Raw genomic sequence first — 22567 nt, 5'->3', positions numbered from 1 at the left:
CTTCTGCTCCGATCGCGAGGTCATTCAAACTGGCCATTTCTCAGAGAACCAAAAACCAGAATCTTCATGTCATGATCACCCAATCTCGGCTGTCCACTTCTCAACATGTCACGCCAACACAGGAAACGCAGATGTTGACAGAGCAGAACGCTCAGGGGGGGTGCGCGGTTGGCGGCAAAGCCGTACCAGAATCTGCACAATCTCATTAGGTATTATGTTCCCCTTCCCTTGTTTACTTCAGTCCCGGGGCCTACTCTGTAGCCTGGTTGTTTTTTTCTGTTCTTCCACTGCCCTCGTTGCGCGCCATTTTCTCGCCTTTCTTGTCCACTTTCCGCGCGTCGAATTATTTTAATTAATTTAAATTAATTTAATTAATTTTGGGGCCATCACTACATCTATCGCCTGAGTGCCCATGACACACTTGTTACCACACTTGTAGCCAAACTTGCCAGGCTGGTAGCTCACTCAATTCTGCTCGGATTTCGATAAACCCGGTAGGCATTCTGACCGGATTTTCAAGCTGAATCTGACGGTGTCACTCTTAGAATATCAGGATCACTTGCTGGAGCGCTAGAATCTATTTCCTCAGTTTTCTCTCACTTCTGCTTGTGTCTTCAATGTACACTGCTTGTAAAAAATAAGCGCCCTATCTAACATGTTTATGTGCATTTTAGAATCATTCTCAAATTTTCCTGGCATTTATACAATTTTTTACACTTCACACTGAGCATTCCAATCTAAAACTAAGCTATCTCAGCCAGTTTCACTCAGATTTACTTGAATTAAGGGAGCATTATGCTCCATTTCCTGCACAGATTTCAATCATCCTGCTTTTCATGTGTTGAAATTAGTATGTACATCTATAATTTCACTGACTATGATGCATTGATCCTTTGTGGCTGCTGTGGCACTTCTGTTGATTATTATTTGTGCAAGTCGTGTTGGTTTTCACTACAATCACTTTGAAAGACCGACTGTAGGCAAGATGTAGTACAGTAACAACAGGGACTGCAAAGTTTGTAGTCAAACCCTAGACCTAACCCAGGACTAGGGGCATCTGATGCATACAAATTTGTATTGAAAAGTCATTCTCACGCATAGGGGCACTTGGATCTGTCCCTCAGAAATTTGGCGGAAGCCCTATCCCATAAAGAACGATTCCTTCGTACCTCAGGAGTCGTAATGGGCATAGCATCACTGACAATCATAATCTTCTTGCCATCTCATAGACCAGTATACTAGCTATGAGTTTACAGTTTGCCTGCAAAGCATAAATGTCACATTTCAGAAACAATGTTTCGTCACAATAAACTCATAGTTTCCATTGCAAATAAATAGATGAATAGTACGATATCAACAGAAGTGAGTAAAGGTATAGTACATTATAGATATACCTGTCAAAAGGTGTGACCCACACTCTGCAATAGATTGTCCAACACCTACGCAATAAATTGTCAGCACACGGTGTATACACATACACACACAGTAAACATACGTCATCCATCTCCTCAAGCTGCTTGAAGGTGTTATGGTAGATGTTTCTAATCTGAGGATGCAAAGAAATGACATCCAAGGGCCTGCCAAATAGCAAGTCATCCACTGCTGGAAGCAGTGGTGGCTCGGGTATTTTGTGGCGTGATGCCTTCAATTCAATGATGGCCATCATCTGTGAAAGACCAAAGTCATCATTGGGAAGAGTCAGACGCGGACGCTGAGGTTTAGGGGTGGCAGTAGGTGTGCCTCCCAGCGGTGTCGTAGGCGTAGCTGTCCGATACACGGACAGCTCTGAGAGCGCTGACGGTTGGCGCTCATGTGGCATAGACTTGGTTTGAGCAGCGTTAGGAGTAGTACTCCGGGTACCAAAGTGACCGTCTGAGTCTCCAGAACTCGCCGTGCGGTAACTCGAAAGGCGAGACAAGGGGGAGGTAACTCGTTGAGTAGTGGATTCGGACCTGCCAGAGAACGTGCGACTGGTCGGAGTGACTTCCCGAGAAGCAGATATACCAGAGCCACCTTCTGCACTCGAGTAGTTGGAAGGAGAACTCGACCCCACGGTAGAAAGAGTATTAACGGATGTTGATTGAGAGACGGGCACCCTGCCAGTGCCCTTTTCATGTTTGATCTTGCTCAATACACGGTCCAATTTTGCTCCAAGAACATCCTTACGCGCAAGCACCCCATGCAGCAGATCGTCGCCAGTAAGGTTTGCTTTCTGACTAGGCCCTACCTCACCTCGCCACTCCTCCTCGACGATGTCACTGATGTCGTAGGTTTCTCCACCCGGTTCAACGTATGAGTAACGCATCTTGTCGTCGACTTCATAGCGAGAACTACGGATCATCGCATTTCCAGGAAGAAGGACATCCAAACCACGGGCAGAGTTGGCCTGCGCGGACAGAATTGCACGTTGATTAGCCCGACTTGCTGCACGCTGAGCAGCTATGATGGCTTGTTTAGACGTCTGCGGCTGTTTGGCTTCTTCTGAAGGTCCAGCTGTGGAATCAGTACCTGCGCTGGAGCTCGCAACAGAGTTACGGTGCAATTGCTGCAATGCAATTTCGTCGAGAGGAGCCGACGACCTACGCCGACTTGTGCGATATGACACAGCGCGGCGTAGGACGAACATAGGATCTTCAGGGTTTACGTCCTCAGTGTTGCCTAGTAGTAGCTGTGCAGAATCGACAGAGCGCCGTTTGCTGTCACCAAAACGGCGGTCCATTGCTCGATAAGTAGGTGGGCGCGGGAAAGCATCGACCACTTTACTAGAGGGGGAAAGCTCTCGCTCTGAATGCCAAGCTCAATCAGCTTGCAAAATTCGACAGATTCAATGATTGCAAAATATGCACCTTTCCCGCCAATGTCCACCGAGAGACCATACCGGACGCGAGACGAACTCCTCCGTTTGGTCAGCTTGTCCTCTACTTCGTCACCGCCATCTACTACACCCTCGAGTATACCAAACCGTTCCAGCCCCAATTCAATCACCTCAGCGACTGTCACGTTCTTAGGGAATACAAACACCTTTCGCCGGTGCGTTTGAGAGATGCCAGAGGAGGCGCCCACACTAGATTGTGATCTATCACGCGAGGTATTCTTGAAGACAATTGCCTCAGTGAGAGTATCGAACACCATGTCGTCCGGCAGATCATCTGAGTAGATGACTAACTGTAACGCGAACCTGTATGAAGGGGAGCTGAAACGCTCTGGAGTAACGGTATGCGTGTTGGCGGTTGTAGGGGATACTGTGAGATATTGAGAGCGTGACTGCGGCGACTCCATGTTCACCTCTTGGGGGCTCTCTACAAGTAGTGTATCCTCGCCATTCTCTCCGAGGAAAGTGTTGTCTCTGTCGTCGCCTTTGCGGTTCAAGTAGAACTTGACCGCTGAATCATCTGTGAAATCGTTCATAGATAAACTCTTGATGGCGGGGTGCATTGAAAGATTGCTTGCAACAGAGCTGATGCTGCCCACACTGCTTCGCTTCACCTTCGGCAGCTCCATTGCGGCCTCTACGAGTGACTCAAACACTCCAAGGGGCTTCTCATGAGGCAGGAGAGCCGCGGACGAACCCTCCACTTGTTTGATGGTCAAGAAATAATTCTTCTCGTCCTCACCAGCAGGTAAGCGGAACCGTTGGATCGCCTGACGGACGAGATCTGATGCTGTCGTGGACGAATTGAGTAAGACTGTCTTGAATGTAGCCTCTGTCTGTAGATTGGGGGCTGCAAAGACACGGATGACACTCAAGTCTGGGAGTCCGACCCCCTGACCATCCATTGTGGAAGGCGACAGTACCAGAGAGGTTGGACGGGGGCGCAAAGGAGTGGTGCTCGAAATGGAACTCGTGGTAGAGCTAAATGAGAGTGAGCCTTGCATGACGGCAGACGCAGACTGGAGACCGTACGAAGGTTGTGCCTCTGGTGGTGTTGAAGGTGAGCGGTTGAGATACTGCTGGTAGAGCGCCTGTTGTTGTTGGTCGCGCTGGCGCAACTGCGACGCGTGTTGCGACAGCTGCACCTGTATGGCAGCCGGAGGCGTAGCTTCCGCTGAGCTCGGCTCCCTTTGTGAGGACTGCTGAGGTTGTTTCTGAGCAGCTTGTTTGCTGTCAACGACATTGGCTGGCTGCTGCGATGATTGCGGCTGTCGTACTGACGGAGCGGTATCTGCGAGGGACAGTGGCGGACCGACCGATGTCGACTCCTTGAAGGATCTTCCAGACTCTTCTGATTCGCGAGCGTCGCTTCCAGCTGCGCTGCCAGTTTCTGAATTCCTGTCTTTCCCCTTTTCCTTGTCTTTCCTCCTTCCGAATAAGCCCCCAAATACACCGCTACTCTTCTTCTTCTTGTCTTTCTCCTTCCCGCTTTCATCGTCTGTCGTAGGCTCACGCTCCTTTCTCAACTTGGCACCGCCAGCGGGACGTCCTGGAGAGCCTGAGGTCTGTGCGGCCTTCCCTTGTCCAGTAGTACCGCCAGTTGGACCTGCACTGGTATTGAGCTTCTTGCGAGCAGCTTCTTCGAGGGCCTCAATTTCCTCACGCGTACGCTTTCTCTCTTCAGACTGCTGCTGCATAATCATACTGGGAAGGAGTGGGCCAGTAGGAGCAGGTGAAGACTGCGAGCGCTGATCCTCGGCGCGAGCTACCGGGGGTGTAATCGACATCTTCCTAGTCTCTGTCGCTTGGGCTGGATCCATAGTTTTGGTGGGTGACGAGACTGTGCGTGTACTATCATCTTGCACAACGATAGTGAGCCTTTCGCGCGACGTTTGAGTACGTAGGGGCTGCAATTGCTGCTGCGAAGCAGCAACCCAGTCCTGCTGCTGTTGCAATGCTTGCGTATTTTCGGCAGCAACCTCGGGATGTGATCGCGCCTGTATTGCCTCCACCGCTCCTTCTTCCCAGCTCATACCATCATCCGGCTCCACGGGTAATGAAGGTTCACCTGTACCTGGACCTTCTTTAATCATGTCCTCGTCCTCGTCCTGCGCCTCCGCTAATTCTGGATCCTCGTCTTCGTAGCCCTCGTCGTCCCACTCGACGTCTTCATCCTCCTCTTCATCACCCCATACAGCAGGGGGATACCGGTGCACTGAGAAGGAACGGGTAAATGCGACACCCCTGGCTTGCCGCGAACGACCTCGGGTACCAGGTGTGGGCGAGGGCGTCGGATTGGACCCGGTGCGGGATGACAGGTTGTCGCGGAGCCGATCGCGCGTTTGTTCCAGTTCAGCAAACGTAGCGGACGCCAGCTGCGAGCACTAAGATGAGTGCAGATGATAATATAGGTAGTCGTACGCACGTCAACATTCCGATGCTTGTTCAGCCTCGCGAGACGCTCGAACGGAGTCTCGATGTTCTCAGCGGGTATATATCCGACTTCTTCAGTCTTGAGAACACGCACAAGCCACCAGTAGCTGTTGCTGTCATCCATGAGAAAGAGACTGTCTCCTTTCACGACGTTCGCCTGCCCTTCTACGGTAGCTGCGAAACTGTGAAGCGCATAGACCAAGTCGAAGTCGATGGACTCGTTTGGAATAGAGAGTGACGAGGAGCCGTCGTCTTCTTCCATGTATTCCGCGTCTCTGTCCTCGTTGTCCGAGTCATCCTCGAGGACAGAGTGTTCTTCATCGGAGGGATATGTGTGGTCGTTATGCGCCGTGTTGTGTTGCGCGTCTTCTGAAGCCATTTGATCCCTGAGGTCAAACGTATCGTGGCGAGTCGGTCTTCTGACAGTATGCTCTTCTACGCTTTGCATTAGCAGAAAGAACGGATGAAAGGAGTGACCATAAGTAGGTGAGATGACAGTCTAAGTGGTAGAGATGCTGCTAGTAACAGCCCGGCGATGAAAGATCGCGCTTACGTAACGCATCTACATCAACTTAGGCGATGCATTCTGTATTGTACCACAATCGCAGCCAAGTAGTTACGCGATTCCCACGACTCGTATATCCATTCAATATTGAAAAAGTCGGGATGAGAAGAGGAAGGTGTGTGTAAACATCTTCCTGCGATACTGTGAAACGGGCCTTTTCATCGCCGTCTACGATGTTATTTCCTTACCACTTACTGATATGGCAGCACTGCAGGTTCATCCCAGGATCGAAAGCATAAAATCACGCCAACAACCGGGGAAAAAAATGGAGGTCATGGCTATAGCAATGATTCGGAGCATCACCGTAAGCAAGGACTCAAGAGCCATGCATGGAATTGTGCCGGTGAGGTACAATGATTTCCTCTTGGACTCAACGTCACTACTGCCAGGCCCTTCAAGCTTCAGGCCTCAGGCTTCTACCCCGAGATCTTGCCTTCCATCTAATCTGTTTTGCACTCTTGCTGATTGACAATGGTTGTTGACCATTTCTGCGTCAGATCATGATATGCCTAAGACCGCACCGTGCAAACTTCGTCAAGTTTGATGAGTCTGCTACGCGAAGGGATAGAGGATAATCCGGATGTACTTACTGCTCATAACGACTCAACGAGGATGTAACTACACCGCCAACTTGTGCACACGTAGAAACCATGTGACATGGTCATGTCACACAGCTCTTGTCCTCAGATTGTATGGTCCTGCGCTCGAGATCGTGCCAACATGTCATCGTCTCTCAGCTCACAGTGGACACAGTTCAATATATTTTTGATCTCAGTATTTCTCTCTTGTGTCAATATCAGTCTCAAGGTGGTTAAGGCATCACCCGGCATGGTCTATGGACGTTACAACCTCCACTCGAGCAATATTTTATTTGACATGATTCCGAGCAATCCTTCTGCATCTTACGGAGCCCCCATCTATGCTCGTCGCCATCGGCACTACCACCTGCTTTTGAGCTCGTTGTTGATACCGCCGCTGCCCGATTTCGAAGCGCGTTGCTGAACGTGTTGCAATTGCCGCTTTTGAAATTCCCGCCATATCCATGATCAAAATACTAATATTCACACAAGCATGCCGCACGCATACAAACACTAACTCATACACGACAATATCTCCGATGCACCAGAACAAAGATTCCACCACCCGAGAGGGCACCGTTCTCACACGGCGGCGACACAACTGTCAATACTGGCCTGGAACGAATTGTTGGGTTGCTCTGTAACCTTGATCTTCTCGCTGCACTGACCATGCTGGTTGCGATCATTCTTGAGAATGTGCCGCATTGCCCTATAACGTCGTTAGTTTATATTTGCGAGGAAAAAGAATACCATGCACCTATTGACTGCTTTCTGGTCTTCGTTGGCTGTCTGGCGGATGAATGCCACACGTTCGTTAACCTTGCGCCAGTAGGTTTTCTCACTGTAAGCACGTTGGCAGAAGATGTCGCGCTGTAAGGTGAGATCAGTAGACATAAATGTAGACAGATAATCACACTCGCCATCAATGCCACGCGGGCACACAGACCAATGGTCACAGTGCAGTTACCATTGGCGATTGTCGTAGTCAGTGTGAAGATGTCGGTATGTTCTTTAGGATCCTCATGGGTGACGCTCTCGCCAATCTGTATAAATGAAGAATATTGTACGTTATGTCATTACAGTTTTGTGTATGGTAAGGAAACACGTACCCCCTTCTTCCACGCAGAGCGAAGTTGAGTCTGATGGTACTGAATCACGGTCTTGACCTTTCCCCAGTCAGCTGGGTTGTGCTCAATATTATCCGGCATGTCAAAACGGTCGCACTTCAACCGCTCCTGTACCAACGTCAGCCTTAAGTCTGGCACCCGGCAGCCGACTTACCTGCACCGGTCCGACTGCAGCGGCATCCATGTAGCCTGCGAGGTTCACAGAGAGGAGCACGGCCGTCGAGATTTTCTGGATATTTTTCTGGGTGCTGGTCAGCAGAATATCGGTGAACTGTATAATCATAAGTGCGAGACTTACACTGAGAGATTCCGACACCCGGTATTCAGCCTGGGACTTGCGCAGCTCTGACACCTCACGCTGGACCTCTTCGAGTTTGATGAACAGATGCAAGTTCTGCTCAGCATTCAGCACCTGTGCGACGTGTAAATGAGGAAAGTGTTCAAAGTGGCCACAGACAACGCACGGAGGACGTGAACACATCAACTTCAGTCAGCTGGTCTTGGCCGAGTTTGGTCTTCTTCACGAGCTTCTTGGCAAGCTGCTTCAAGGACTGGCCACCAAGAGTGGCAGTCAAAGTATTTGAAGTCAAAATATGCTGCACCGGCTGACTTGGTGCCACCGGTGGGCGCATCACATTCCTCGTGGCATCGGTGGTTTCATTGTCGGAGGCCACTGGTAACTCATCAACATCATCATTGAGATCCTCCTCATCTTGTGAGTGCATGAGACGTGTACGCTTGCCGAGTGTGGACTTGATGGGTGATAACGGTGGTGAAACTGAACTGGAAAGTGCAAACATTGAAGCAGCCAGTGCAGCGGTTGACGAAACGTCCGGTGTGGTGGCACCGTTGGTAGGTGAGTTAGCGGCTGAAGTGGGTTGAGCCATTGAGATAAGAGTGGAAGGAGAAGAGATTGGGGAATGCTTACGTGAAGAGACCACTTTTATATGTTTGTGAATGCCACAAACATAAACCGCTTTTGTCTCGGCTGTCTGCAGCGCCGAGCTGCGGATTTGGGTGGCATTCCAATCAAACTTCGAAGTGTCGTGAGTTGGGAAAACATGCCGACTCAAGCAAGCCCCTTACCTCAGTGTGCGTAATCTCGGATTAGCAAAATTGCTTGTTAGATTGACTCTCTGCAGGCTTCGAAGAATCAGAGGAGAAGAAAAGGCAGAATGACAAAAAACGCTACCAGTGTCATTTTTGCGCTCCACATGCAGGAGAAGATCGCCAGTGGATTGAGCGCAGAAGCATCAGTCAGCATATGAAGAGTCAGAGCCATGCACAGAATGCAGACCTTTATCAGCTGCGAGAACAGGAAGCGGCAGCCTTTCAACGCAGGCTTGCCGATGAAGAGATGGCACTGCGAGGTGAAGCCACACCGATGGAGCCACGACTGCATGAGGTGTTACTGCCAAGCATCCAACCCACACTATCGAGAGTCCCCGGTCCCGTTGAAGTCCAGATGTGGGATGAATTTGAACTGAACCAAACTAATTTTGACTGCGGCACAGACACTACATTCGGAGAACGTCAGTGGTTGGAGAAAGCGATCGAGAACCTTGCACTATGGGCTGCTGATGAGGTGGAAGAGCAAGCCGTAGATGAGGAGTTGGAGGTCACCATGCAGTGGAAACAAGCCCTACGGGAGGATGAAGAATTAGCTGAAATAATGGAGCAGGCAGGTGAGTTAACACAGTGGATTTCCTTGTGAAATCCAATGACATCTTTTGCCAGCCTGTACAGGACTGGAGAACCACGCAGAAGACAATGCAGAGTATTCATTTGCAGAGCGGGAGGATGACATATTGGCTGATTGGTTCCCGTACCCTAACAAAATGGTAAATTTGAAGTTATAATCCTAAGCAAGCGTTGATTGACATACCTGTTATTCAACAGATGATGTTGCTTGACACATTGGACAACCTTCCACGAATTGCGGTATCAGATTCATTGATGCGAGTCTTTCTATGGATTTTGCGTGAGACGGGGGCTCATAACGTTCCCTCTCTTGATCGTCTACGCAAGCTGCAAAAAAAGTTGCATCAAGAATGCGGGATTCCGACAAAGTTATACCAGTCACCAAAAAAGAATGTCTTCTATTACAATGATCCAAGATCCATTATTGTGAAGGTTTGTTCACGAGACAATCTTTTCTAGCAAATTTACTGACCTTTAGACATGCAGGATTGGTCGACACCTTCTGTTCGCAAAGAAATTCGCCATTATCCAGTTATTCCCATTGGTCCAATATCAGAGATTTGGCACGCACAAAAATGGCACAAGGAGCTCGATGTGTCTATACTCAGTCCCATGTATGATGCCGGTGATGGTCGGCATTATTATGTTCAAGAATTGGCGCAGCTAAAAAATGGTGGGCTGGTCATACCTGTGAGGTGGTTGGAAATGGAGAAAACACGTGAGGTGTATGCGGATGCCCATCACGTCGAGATAGAAGCGACTGTACGTGCTTCAGATATTCTCACTCCGTACAGCTTGTGTCTAACAGGTGACCTGAAGGGTAACATGATCGTGAACTCGGCACAAACAATTCTAATCAAGGGAACTGACTTACAAGTGAACTTTCTTGACTTGCAGGAAACGGGAATGATTCCTCACCTTCAAGACAAGGCACGAAATGAATGTAAATTTGAAATGCCTAATTCTCTTCGTGCCATGGCAGATGGCGATCCCCTGTACTCGAGTTTTGTGGATTATTGGTCAGATGACGTATCCGGAAATCGATCGAAGGCTTACAACAAGCACTGGAATTGTTGTATAACACACCGCAACCTGCCTCGTCGTTTGCTCCAGCAGGAATGCCACATCCATTTAATCTCAACCTCGCAGTATGCCACAGCTCCGAAGCAGTTCAAAGCATTTAAGGAAGTTGCAGAGTATGTTGCTACTTTAGCCATATTTACCATACAGATCTGACCCGAATGAACAGAAGCACGCACCGAGATCCTGTGCCGGTTCGTGATGCCGAAACTGGTGACAACATCACATTCCAAATTTTTGTCAACACTGGTCCAGGTGACAATCCGTCCCAGAGTGAGTGTTCTGGGCACATTGGAGGACAGGGGAATTTTCCATGCCGTAAGTGCACAGTCGGCGGGACTGACAAGGAGAAGGAATCAAACACAGGCTATGATGCGCTCTTCCAGGTGAGTCTTTCTGTGCCTGATGAAATGGTATATATTAAGATAAGCTGACCTTACAGACCGGGGAAGCTTGCTCGAGCACTGAGACTTTGCGCGAGGTGCAGCGACAATTAGATGCTGCCTGTACTGGAGTCGCAGCGCATGTCGAGAAGATGCAGACCAATACAGGCATACACACAGTACTGGATTGAGGTCCTCATCGAGCGTGCCCGTCGCATGAAATCTGAAAATCGGAGTCGTTCTGCAGAAAGTATTCAAACTGAGCTTCGAGAATGGGTCGCTCAACACCAGGATGACATTATTAACCCCTTCTTGATGATGAAGGGTACGTGCACCTGTCAAATTGTGTGAATCAGTTGCTAATCACACTATCGGTGCAGGCTTCAATCCTACCAGAGACACCCCCATAGAAATCCTGCACACAATTCTGCTTGGTATCATCAAGTATATTTGGCATATGTCTCACACTGCGTGGAAGGACTCACAGAAAGAAACATATATGATTCGACTCCAGTCGACGTCTATTGACAGCCTTTCCACTCATCCAATACGAGCTGCTTACATTATGCAGTGTGCGAAATCCCTGATTGGTCGCCAGCTAAAGACACTTGCCCAGACAACAGTGTTTCATACGCACGATCTTGTAGATGTGACTCATTTTCGGCTTTGGCAGGCCTGCGGGGAGTTGATGGCATTACTCTGGTTTCCGGAGATTCACAACATGGATGAGTATCTCGTGCATACCTGTTACTTCCTGTGGATTTGGCAAGATGAGAACCAATTTGCCTACGCTTATTGACAGGATGACCTCGAAATTGCTGCTGGAAATGTTCTCGACCTTTTCTCAATCATTGACCCGACGAAAATGGTACAGAAAATTAAACTCCACCTTCTTTCGCATATGCATGAAGATGTTCAACGCTTGGGCCCTCTTCTCGGGTCAAGTACAGAGAGTTTTGAGTCTTACAATGCTGTCTTCCGCTACTCATCGATCTTCTCAAATGGACTTGCACCCAGTCGAGATATTGCAGTGGATCTTGCTGGCCAAGAAAGTCTAAAACATCGTCTTCTTGGTGGATTTTGGCCATCCAAGTCACATGGCGGTGAGTGGGTGCAAGCAGGTCCTCGAGTTCGCGATGCGATCCGCAATCATTCCGTACTGCAGCGGCATCTAGGATGGACAGAAATGCAAGTATTTGCCCCAGGTAAGTGCCAAAACACGAACATCCTGGTCATTTCTGACATTGGTCTTCCTAAACAGGCACAACAAAATTTGCTCCAATGAAATGGAAGACTCGAGAACGACCTACCATCAAGTGGCAAGAAACCAAAGCTTCTCAAGCAGTCAATGCACATGCCTACAATGCTGATCAGATATGGATTCCGTGCATCAATGTTATTGCCAAGTCTCAAGACAAATGCGTAGTGGAATCGTGGGTATGCGCCACCTCGCCGATAAATGTAAGTCAATCACTTGGATATTGTCACGCATGCTGATTACATATAGGGTACCCTCGTCATTGGACGGATCGTGGAAATTCTCCACAGGAGTGTGACTCCAATGGCAATCGTTATATTGGATCAATTCGAACTTTCGGATGCTCGTGATGCAGTCTTTGCGATGCCTACAATGCACCGTAGGATGGGTGAAAAGACTTATGTCATATTACCAGCTTCGGTGAGTGATCTAAAGTTCCTGAACATATGCAGATCTCAACGCGCACACATTTAGGACATCGAGTTTTCATTCAATGCACAACACAATTGTCGTGAGTGCAAGTGCTCCGCCTCTGGTGAACGACCTCGTAAGCAGGAGAGGCAAGACACTACCATCAATGACCGGTTCATTGAGCATAAATCTGATGACCATTTCATTGAGCATAAATCTGATGACCATTTCATTATTAACCTCCACTCTCTTCACAATCCCCACCTAATCCGTCGCCTTTTGCCTCGATACCTGACTGCACCGATTGCAGTCTATGCCGATCATGAGCAAAAGCATGCCGAGTGGGCGGCGCAGCTCCGCTCTTCTCAGAATGCCAAGCGGAAAAGCACAGGGGGCAAAGCGGGAAGAATGAAGGCAGGCTCAGGGAAATTCAAAGCAGCCAATAGCTCCATCGGCGCAGACACCATCGCAGGCCCCAGAGAATGCACAATCAGCGAATGGACCCATAATGACTCCACAACAGGCCCAGGAGAGCGCACAGCTTGCCGGTCCATCGATGGTATCGCAGGAGGTCGCAGGTAGAAGGAGGAAGAGGAAGAGGAATCACAGCATGTCGGGTGGATCCAACGATGTGACCGCAGCGACAGTGGGAATGGCGGGAGCGGCGGGAATGGTGGAAGTGGCGGGAATGGCGGAAGTGGCGGGAGTGACGGAGGCACCGAGGGTGGCAGGAGGACCAAGTGCCAGCCGCATCTGTATGCGTAAATAGCAGTGTCAAATGCAACCTGTTTCTTCCATATGTACCGAGAAATTCGGAGGAGAGTACTTGGCTACAACAGCTGGCTGTCTCCGAGGTCAAATGGACTTATGGCACACAGCACAGGATGCATAACCCCTTTTTTCCCGAGGAAATAACTTGGAAAAATGTGTGGAAATCAATAAAGTTATACTGCGGGAAAAACATGAGGAAAAAATGTGTAAAAGAACAAAGCATTTCCGCAGTTTTTCCACTGGAAATAAGTTGGTCGCCAAATATGGTAGTTTTGTCCGGGTTTTGGCATGTCCTGGCATGTCCAGTTGCCTGATATGGTAGGCAACTTATTTCCAAGGGAAAAACTGTGAGAATGTTTTGTTCTTTTCTCACTTTTTTCTTGAGGTTTTTCCTCTGAAAATATATTATTGATTTCCATGCTTTTTGCCAGGTTATTTTCAATGGATAAAAGTGGTAATGCTTCCTGTGCAGGTCACTCATTTACCTATCATTGACATCAAGTCCCGGATGTATGCAGTGTGGAGCGCTCAGCTGGACAAGACACAAAGGAAAGCTCTCGCAGAGCTGACGTCACACCGGTGTGATGTTATTATACTCTGCGTGCAATGTACTTCATTTGACCGTATACAGATCAATACAATGGCTACAATAGCTGATTGCTAATCTCGGACAATAAAAGTGCGTCGATCTGGATTCGACCTCTGCGCAAGTAGGAGCACAAATTCCCAGAATGGCAAGTGAATATGTTCGTTCATAAGTATGATTGACTTGATCCTATTGAGATCCCGACGTGATGGGAGGACATGGCTGCTTATTACCTTCAGCCGCGAATGCAGATAGCAGAGAGTCCGTTGTCTTAAAAGCATTTTTCTGAGCATCCTGATAGCCACCCGAAATATAGTTTTTCTGACAACAGGATACGTTCGGCCTGCAACACCAGCGTGAACAGGCTAGTAATCGCCATACAATGGAAGGTGATCGTAGGTCGGGAGTATCCTCCGCTATGATAGTCATGGCAGTTAAACGTTAAACGCTTGTCCACCTATGCATTTCAGCGCGGACGGACAGTCGATGTTCATTAAGACAATTCCGTCACTGCAGTCCACCTGCAACATTGGTAGATTATCCGAGGCTATTGCCGTCGTGGGAATATTCCGCTCCCGTAAGTACGGCAACAATGACACCCACAAGGCCCCACATACTGTAGATTCCTCACAGAAATACACCGAGTGCATGGCTTGCAGCGCGAAAAGTAGGATATCGTCGCGAAATGAGTGAAGGAGGACAGTACGCGACAAGTCTACTTCTTGTTATTATCGTTACTCTTGCCCCCCTCTCCCTTCATGCTCATCTCGATGGCGCGAGCAATCGCCTCCTCCTCCGACATCTCTTCGTCCTCTTCATGCACTGGGTGCTCGCCCATCTCGACGTCCTGCGCCTCCGACATAGCCAGCGCCTGTTTCAGCATCGCTTCCTCCTCGTCATCCATCGGCTCCGTTGGCGCAGTCGACGGCCCAGATGTTGGTGCATCTGCTGCTGCCCCCGCAGCCCCGCTCGCCTGCGCCGCTGCTGCTTGACGCGCTTGCTCCTCCTCCATCGACATCCGCAGCGCCTGCGATCACCAGTCAGTGTCAACCCCCAGGAGGAAGATGAAGGGAGCGACGCACCATGGCAAGTTCTGGATCAAGACTAGGGTCCACCCCAAACTCGAAACCGCCGGCGCCAACGGCACCGGAGCCCGACGCGTCACCCATACCCATTGCCTCTTCTGGAATGCCGCGGTCACCAGCGAGAACGGGAGAAGTGAGAAGGATGTCGGAGAGTAAATGTGGACCTGGTGGAACAGATACCAGATGTCTGTGATGCGATGCAATAAGCAACAAGCATGCGCAGCGAAGGGAGTGCTGGAAAGAATGGATTGACATGGAAAGCTCACGAGTTGTCACTGCTCGTAATATTTTCGATAAATGTCTTGAGAATGCCACCCTCGCCCTCCTCTATGCCATCGCCAAACGCGACAAAGTCGACGGCGACGTTGTTCTTCTTGAGCTTCTTGGCGAGGCGGACCATGGCGCGCTCGTCGGCAGACTGACCATTGAGGGGTGACCCGACAAAGACGACGATACGCTGACGGAGGTTCTTGTTCTGGCGATGCTTGAGGGCCAGTTGGGCCACGGCGATGGCAGTGGTGATATCGGCAGTACCACTGATCTTGTCTCTGCTGGTGTGAATGGCTTGGAGGATCTGGCCGAGGTCTTTCGAGTGTGTAACCAGTACCTCAGGGCTAGAGATGTATCAGCGGGCGGTGGAAGGTCAGAAGACTGCTAGCAGCGCACCCTTTGCCTGCCATGGTCATGATGCCGACCGTGTTCTCGGGGTTCGAGTCGATTTTGGTCTGGAAGAGTGTGTTGACTGCGTCTGCTTGAGCGTCAAAGCGAGTGGGCTGGTAGTCTCCATTGCGCATGTACTCTGAGTTGTCGATAATCATTAGCGTCGCCTCGAGCGGCATGGTGGGCAGAGGCGAAGAGGTGGACTTTAGAGAGTGTACTTGGCCGATCAGAGACTTCGACGCGTAGGCGCGTGACGCCCGCGTGACGGGACCGGGCCTTCGTGACCCGACGTGACGTTGTAAGTGAAATGTCACGCCACTACAAATGATTAGAAAGGGCGGACGCGTGCCTGCCCTGAAGGGGATCGGATAAGGAATATCAGCACCGCTATCATCGCCCTTTGCCCAAGCCCCTCGTCGTTCCGCCCGTTCTCCAGGTGTGTTTGCTCGCCGCAGTCGACAGCGCGCAGTCGCTAACTCCCATCATTTTTACCACGCTGCGCAGTGCCCCCGCTTATAAGCTCCCCGCGTAGCTCCGCCTCGTTTGCATCTTACTTAGTCTCACTCACAACCTTCCTTACGCTTATACTCTACAACCATGGAGGACGAGGTCGCAGCGCTCGTACGTGTCTCTACCTCTGAATTGCACATCTACCGTATATTCACTACTGATGCCGCGTTAGGTGATTGACAATGGTTCCGGCATGTGCAAGGCTGGCTGTGAGCTGCTCTTCCGTCTTTCTCGTATCCTACGATACTGACCGGTCCCTTCGTGTGCAGTTGCTGGTAAGACATGTTCAATTTACAACTATACTTCAGTAGCAATCTCACACGCATGCAAGGTGATGATGCCCCTCGCGCCGTCTTCCCGTGAGTGCTTTTTTTTAACTCTCCATTCCCTATTCCGCAGCAGCTAATTCGCTGCGTGACTCAGCTCCATCGTTGGTCGCCCTCGCCACCAGGGTGTCATGGTTGGTATGGGTCAGAAGGACTCCTACGTTGGGTGCGTCCGCTTGCATGTTTATCCGCAAATATGCCAGCTCATACTACCTCGTCAGCGATGAGGCTCAGTCCAAGCGTGGTGTCCTTACCCTCAAATACCCCATTGAACACGGTATCGTTACGAACTGGGATGACATGGAGAAGATCTGGCATCACACCTTCTACAACGAGCTTCGTGTCGCCCCCGAAGAGCACCCCATCCTTCTCACCGAGGCCCCTCTTAACCCAAAGGCCAACCGCGAAAAAATGACGCAGATTATGTTCGAAACCTTCAACGCGCCCGCCTTCTACGTTGCCATCCAGGCTGTGCTGTCCCTTTACGCGTCCGGTCGCACGACGGGTATCGTGCTCGACTCAGGTGACGGTGTAACCCACACCGTACCCATATACGAAGGTTTTTCGCTACCGCACGCCATCCTCCGTATCGATCTTGCCGGCCGTGACCTCACAGAGTTCCTCGTCAAGAACTTGACTGAGCGTGGCTACCAGATGCATACCACTGCTGAGCGGGAAATCGTCCGTGACATAAAGGAGAAGCTTTGTTATGTCGCACTCGACTTCGAGCAGGAGCTTCAGACCGCTGCGCACTCGTCTGCTTTGGAGAAGAGCTACGAGCTGCCTGATGGTCAGGTTATCACCATCGGTAATGAACGGTTCCGTGCACCAGAGGCTCTCTTCCAGCCCGCGATGCTTGGTCTTGAGGCGGCTGGTATCCATGAGACATGGTACGTTGCTATAGGTGATTATTGGTACTTAACAATCTGACACACGAGTGGTGCCAGCTACAACTCAATCTACAAGTGCGATATGGATATCCGTCGTGATCTCTACGGTAACATCGTCCTGTCTGGTGGTACTACCATGTTCCCTGGTATTGCCGACCGTATGCAGAAGGAACTCACCGCCCTGGCCCCCTCAAGCATGAAGGTTAGTGTGATTGATATACTAGCAGTGGTGATCAGTGCCAATAAATTGTTCTATTTTCGCAGGTGAAGATCGTAGCTCCTCCGGAAAGGAAGTACTCCGTCTGGATTGGTGGTTCGATTTTGGCATCCCTGAGCACCTTCCAGAACTTGTGGTGCTCCAAGCAGGAGTACGATGAGTCCGGTCCTGGGATTGTTCACCGCAGTGCGTATCTGGTGTCTTACCTGTTATGCGTAGCACAATTCACCCCCTGTTGTTGCAGAGTGTTTCTAAGCGTCGGGAAGGTAAGAAGGTTTAATGAATCGCGATGTAGATATCTTTACGCTGGCCTGGTTCTCCAATGCACTGCTCGTTTTCATAACTGTATTTCCCCCTGCAGTCTCTGCGGGTGTAGTTGGTCGATAGCGTGGATAGAACAATGGAGAATCATGACTACATATAATTTGCATACTTTGCGACGTCTGCCCGCAGATGGTTCCCAAAAGTCCAATGCAGAATCGGCGTTTAAGATGTGACGTGCTATCTATTAGAGGTATACAGGGTAGAGTAACCAGGTCCTGGGCCTCGCGGGCTCACTGCGGATGCCATGGCCCCGCATCGCTGAGGGAGCAGCCGCCGGCGCATTCGCACATCCCACCAAACTCCCTTGGCAAATTCTCCGCTGGAATCTGCGCGAGGAGCTTGTCCTGATAGGCCGCACCTATAATAGAAATCTTATTCACGGTGACCTCGTCGAGCCAAGGCTTGATGAACGTCCAGACGGTGGAAAATGCCCAGGGCGCGTTGATGATGTAGAACTTGCCCATCGTCTCCGGGTAGCGATCCTGGCCGATGGACGCGGCGGACATGAGGTAGTCCTTGACGCGGTAGTAGTTGGACAGAGACACGTTCTGGAGGTCGAGGATCGTGCACGACGTCTCAACGGGGTGGCCGATCGCTTTGGAGCACGCGGGCAGCCGCTCCTTGAGCATCTTCTCGTACTCGTACACCAACCGCTGCAGCTGCCGTTCTGGCGTCGTGATCGCGTACAGCGCCTTCATATCGAGCAGCCCTAACCGCTCGACATACACCGGCCGCCCCTCCTGTGTACACCGTCGTCCGTCCATCAGTCAGCCAGTCCCCTCACGGTAAAGCGGACACACCTTGTCCATTTTGTGATAATATTGGGGGTAGTATTTATCCACCTCCGCGATCTCCGGGAAATCAAAGTTGCTAACGGGCGGGAGGGGCGAGGACTCAGTTCAGCGTACAAGAATGAGAGCGCGGCAGGCGCGCTCACCTGTAAATCTCATCTACGCCAAAGTCCTTCCGCCACTCCTCGCACGCGATGATCATCGCCTTCGCCTTCGCCAGGTCAAACTTGCGCGCGCGCAAGAATCTGGGCGGGGCGAAGCAGGGGCTCAGTATGTACAAATGGTCGTCACTGCGGGCGCGGACGCACAGCCCCTTGCGCGATGGCGCACCAATTGACGCACCTAAGCAGCATGGCATCGTTCATCCTTTCTGGCACAAATACGCCCTCATCTTGGAGCTCCTTGCGGAACTTGTCGAGTATGTGCTGTTGGCCTACGGTGAGATTACCGAGGCGACCTGGGAGGGGTCTGTAGTCGGGGTCTGTGACGCCGTCGGGCATGGGGCTCGCGCTGGCTTGCTGTACGAATTCCATCGTGTGTTGCTGGAGGGTGAGGAGGCTAGTGCTGGCAGAAAAGAGGAGATGGGTGAGTGGAGGCAGGTAGGTGGCTGGCCTGGCTGGCCGTGCGGCACACGAGCGCTCGGAAAGGGAACTCCCGCGTGTCTGATAGACTTCGTACGCGTCACTACATTTGTATTTTTTATTCAGAATACACACAGCTGCAATGTTACATGCCCGATCTGCAAGTTGAGTCGCAGTACATACACGGGCAACTCTGTCTACGTCGTGGACAGCATCCACAGGGGAAGGAGGGACGGAAGTTGGTTAGTGGGGGGGCAGGGTCAGCGCAGGTTGAAATGCAGGTGGTGATACAATGGTTGCAAAATAGTAGGAGAGATAGATGAGAATACCACAGATCCCAGAATATTCAAACAATGTCCCATAGCTCCTCGAGGGCACAGCAGAACTGCCAATCATGCGTCAGAACGAGGACAGACTCCCGATAAAGGCAGACGACTGACCTTGCCACACGCGACGGATGCGCTGAGTGGATAGTTGCTGATACCGATCTTTTCGTCCACGATGCCGTCCGCGAAGTCGTCCTTCCCTCGCGCCATAGCGCCCACAAAGACAGCAATTGAATGTGTCTCGGGCAGTGTCGGTAGGTACTTGGACAATCGTATCGTTGGAGAATCACCAGACAGCGCTACAGTCCACAAAACAAGTCAGCATTCACATACCAACGAGATCGAGCAGAAGTAGCCACATACTCAATTTAATTGTGTTCACCGGTAGATGATCAGTGACTGGGTTCTGCATAAATATCAGTACACGGACTCGTCGTGGTGAACAATGTAAACAAACCTTGATGACCTTCAAGAGCTTCTCCGGCCCATTGACGCCTCGAATCGACATCTTGTGCAGTAGTTGGACTGCGCATTGCCAGACGGTCAGAGAGGGACATCATCGAGCGGAGCGCTTAAACGCACCCATCAACCCACTGAATCGCTTAAACGTTCGTGGGATGCGCACATGAGGATTGACCTCAATAAGAACGCCTTTTGCGGTGTGGATGTAGACCTGCAGAAGACCGGCCTTGTTCAGAGGCGAGTCTAGCAGCGTCAACAGGCACTGCGGGCAATTAGCGACACGGGCGATTAGCGACACTGAAGACGCATATATTAGCTTCACATACCTGATGAGTGATATCCGGGCGTGCATCCGCAATGTCCCTCCCAGTCTTGGCAAGAATGCCCTGATGATCGTCGCAGTTCAAAAGGGCATACTTGACGTCGCCTTCCCTTCCACCTTTTCCCTTTCCTCCACTGCTGACGCGGTATGCTTCCAAGCACGCCTGCTCCAAGACAACAAAGAGCCTCCGCTGGCTGGACGCGGCGCCGCCCCTGGGTACATGCGCCTGGACGGGCAGCATGTGCGGGTTCGCGGGTGTGGGGAAAGGATAGTGCGAGCCGTTGTTCATGATCTTGCGGGCCTTGGACGTCGGAAGAGGCTTTGTAGGGCGTTCGGGCTGCACGAGATTGCTTTTGGCGGGAGAGAGGATGTTGGTGTGAACGGAAGACGCGTCGGGCGGAGGGCCCCGGGCGTCGCCGTCAGCGGCACCGTCAATTTGCATGGCCTCCTTTTCCGACTCCGACGTTACAACAGCGTCGTCGTCGTCGCCGCCGTTGTCACCGCCGTTGTCGTTGTCGTCTTCGTGCCTACGCCGCCGCCGCCGCTCGTGGGGCGGGGTGGACTTGGGGCGGGTGGGCACGTCGGATGCAGATGCCATGAACCTCTCGACGACGCTGGTGGGCGGAGGGAGGATGTTGCCCGAGTGACGACGACGACGAGCGAGGACGGGCTGGTCGTTGACGTCGGACATGATGGTGGTGGGAGAGAGGAGGACAGGGTACTTTGTGCGGGAGGTACAAATTTTATAACAGAGTGGATACACGCCAGAAGCGCTCGAGGGATAGATATTATCTAGTCGTACAATGTCCCATGGCCAGGCTCCTCATCATCCCGCATATCAGCTCCCAAGTTATCTCTCTGATATCATACACTGCGCAGCTCTCTTGGAGGACCTTCCCCAGCCATCCTTCCTAGTCATCTACATCATGAGAACGAGAAGCGTGGCAGATTCCCCGGCAGCGGAGCGCTCGCTTCTTCAGGAGCAGTATCTACCACGCCAGTTGCGTGAATATCCTCACACACTGGGGAGCATCAAAACCATCTCACCTTCTCTCACCGAAGTCGCCAAGCCCGGGGACGATGTACGCCTTCTCATTCAGCCCTTCATCAATCCACCCGGTGATCTGGTACCACACTGATCAGTCCGCAAATCACTTGGGATTTACCATCACTCACCACGCGCAGCGTCGGATATCTCGTGCAGAACGCCCGCAGGCCCTCGGGCGACGCGATCTGCATGTCCTCAGCTTTGTAGTGTTTATCGCTAGAACGAATATGCCGTGCGTACCAGGTTAATGAATATTATGCGTTCTTCTGGCACACCCTGCTCCATGATCACTTCCACCGCCTTCATGGCCGACCCTCCGGTAGCTGCATTCGGCCAGGGACAACACCGATCAGAGCTCGTACAGAGGAATAGACCGATTGCGCAACGCACCGAGCATGGGATCCAGCAGTAGTACGTACCGCTGCTTGATATCTTGCGGAAGCTGGAGAACCAGCGGATGAGCAGCAGTATCTCCACGGCATCGTGAACGTGTCCAGACCTTAGAATAGAACAGCTTTGGCTGCGCCGTCTCCTCATCCTGTGCGGCCGCCGGCGCATTAAGCTTCTGAGAGACACGTCAAGCAACGGGACCGCGCACCCTCTGAATTAAGATCTTGCCAATCCGGACGCTCCTGCACACCTCCCTCAGGCCGGCTTCCATTGCCTGCAGTTCAGCGACCAAATAAAAATTACACCAGGTCATACACGATCCCCGGAAGCACACGCACCTCTCCAGCGCGCAGAATAGACACGCCGCATATTTTGCCTTCGAACCCGACGCCTTCGTACGTCGCACCCTGTTCAGCGCAAGCCGAAGCGGCGCCGCCTTACGATCACCGAGCATGGAAGCGGACCGAAGCACTACTGACCGTGGGCGTCTCGACGGTCTTGGGAATGACCGGGAGGTGGTTCAGACCTTCCTCGACGAGGAGGCGGATGATGCGATCCGAGTAGAAGAGGAAGTCGCCGCGGCTCGTCGTCTTGTCGCGGATGATAGTGTAAAGCGCCTCGAGCTGGGCGGTCTGGGGGAGCGTGAAGACCGACGGCGGCAGCGAGGCGGGCGTTGTCTGCGATGTGTGCGCGTGCTGGACGACCATTTCTGCGTCGTGCGATTTATTGGAAGGAGACGGTGCGAGAGGGGATCGTCGTTATCAACAAAGTTGGACCGCGCAGCTGGAGCGGATCCAAACCCTCTTGTGTTCTTCGCGGAGACTTTTCAGTCTACCTCGAACATACGTTGTCGGTTATCTCGAGTTAGAG

General features: G+C 51.3%; 9 protein-coding genes across 9 annotated transcripts; 2 read left to right on the top strand and 7 right to left on the bottom strand.

Annotated features, from left to right (window-relative positions):
• Positions 1–1397: 1397 nt before the first annotated feature.
• SCP_0202170 (hypothetical protein) lies at positions 1398–5753 on the bottom strand (the record flags this gene model as incomplete). The annotated part of the gene is made up of 5 exons (XM_027754132.1): positions 1398–1439; positions 1496–2784; positions 2847–3853; positions 3905–5247; positions 5298–5753. 5 exons carry the CDS (start codon positions 5751–5753, stop codon positions 1398–1400), a joined length of 4137 nt encoding a protein of 1378 aa, XP_027609933.1.
• Positions 5754–7030: 1277 nt separating this feature from the next.
• SCP_0202160 (hypothetical protein) lies at positions 7031–8462 on the bottom strand (the record flags this gene model as incomplete). Its single annotated transcript, XM_027754131.1, has 7 exons — positions 7031–7157; positions 7206–7318; positions 7363–7491; positions 7558–7683; positions 7730–7816; positions 7874–7987; positions 8040–8462. 7 exons carry the CDS (start codon positions 8460–8462, stop codon positions 7031–7033), a joined length of 1119 nt encoding a protein of 372 aa, XP_027609932.1.
• A 174-nt stretch (positions 8463–8636) lies between these two features.
• Positions 8637–10930, top strand: SCP_0202150 (hypothetical protein; the record flags this gene model as incomplete). The annotated part of the gene is made up of 9 exons (XM_027754130.1): positions 8637–8667; positions 8718–9260; positions 9313–9416; positions 9475–9708; positions 9763–10038; positions 10096–10472; positions 10526–10629; positions 10687–10742; positions 10799–10930. 9 exons carry the CDS (start codon positions 8637–8639, stop codon positions 10928–10930), a joined length of 1857 nt encoding a protein of 618 aa, XP_027609931.1.
• Positions 10931–13011: 2081 nt separating this feature from the next.
• On the bottom strand, positions 13012–13161 carry SCP_0202140 (hypothetical protein; the record flags this gene model as incomplete). The annotated part of the gene is made up of 1 exon (XM_027754129.1): positions 13012–13161. One exon carries the CDS (start codon positions 13159–13161, stop codon positions 13012–13014), a length of 150 nt encoding a protein of 49 aa, XP_027609930.1.
• Positions 13162–14480: 1319 nt separating this feature from the next.
• Positions 14481–15689, bottom strand: SCP_0202130 (26S proteasome regulatory subunit rpn10; the record flags this gene model as incomplete). The annotated part of the gene is made up of 4 exons (XM_027754128.1): positions 14481–14792; positions 14848–15037; positions 15117–15464; positions 15517–15689. 4 exons carry the CDS (start codon positions 15687–15689, stop codon positions 14481–14483), a joined length of 1023 nt encoding a protein of 340 aa, XP_027609929.1.
• Positions 15690–16107: 418 nt separating this feature from the next.
• On the top strand, positions 16108–17708 carry SCP_0202120 (Actin-1; the record flags this gene model as incomplete). Its single annotated transcript, XM_027754127.1, has 9 exons — positions 16108–16131; positions 16193–16229; positions 16290–16295; positions 16352–16379; positions 16444–16512; positions 16568–17236; positions 17294–17438; positions 17501–17639; positions 17698–17708. The coding sequence occupies 9 exons, from the start codon at positions 16108–16110 to the stop codon at positions 17706–17708; spliced, it is 1128 nt and encodes a 375-aa protein (XP_027609928.1).
• Positions 17709–18007: 299 nt separating this feature from the next.
• SCP_0202110 (Sec14 cytosolic factor) lies at positions 18008–19101 on the bottom strand (the record flags this gene model as incomplete). The annotated part of the gene is made up of 4 exons (XM_027754126.1): positions 18008–18517; positions 18578–18647; positions 18715–18813; positions 18911–19101. 4 exons carry the CDS (start codon positions 19099–19101, stop codon positions 18008–18010), a joined length of 870 nt encoding a protein of 289 aa, XP_027609927.1.
• Positions 19102–19495: 394 nt separating this feature from the next.
• On the bottom strand, positions 19496–20950 carry SCP_0202100 (Ribosomal RNA small subunit methyltransferase NEP1; the record flags this gene model as incomplete). Its single annotated transcript, XM_027754125.1, has 6 exons — positions 19496–19534; positions 19590–19774; positions 19839–19881; positions 19933–20000; positions 20058–20199; positions 20264–20950. 6 exons carry the CDS (start codon positions 20948–20950, stop codon positions 19496–19498), a joined length of 1164 nt encoding a protein of 387 aa, XP_027609926.1.
• Positions 20951–21235: 285 nt separating this feature from the next.
• On the bottom strand, positions 21236–22404 carry SCP_0202090 (Uracil phosphoribosyltransferase; the record flags this gene model as incomplete). Its single annotated transcript, XM_027754124.1, has 9 exons — positions 21236–21248; positions 21307–21383; positions 21436–21492; positions 21548–21630; positions 21698–21749; positions 21807–21845; positions 21906–21971; positions 22036–22104; positions 22177–22404. 9 exons carry the CDS (start codon positions 22402–22404, stop codon positions 21236–21238), a joined length of 684 nt encoding a protein of 227 aa, XP_027609925.1.
• Between the last annotated feature and the right edge of the window lie 163 nt (positions 22405–22567).

Source organism: Sparassis crispa (assembly GCF_003851025.1).
Source record: "Sparassis crispa DNA, contig_000001F, whole genome shotgun sequence".
Lineage (NCBI taxonomy): Eukaryota > Fungi > Basidiomycota > Agaricomycetes > Polyporales > Sparassidaceae > Sparassis > Sparassis crispa.
Note: the sequence above shows the minus strand (reverse complement) of the source record. Positions and strands in the feature narration are given on the sequence as shown.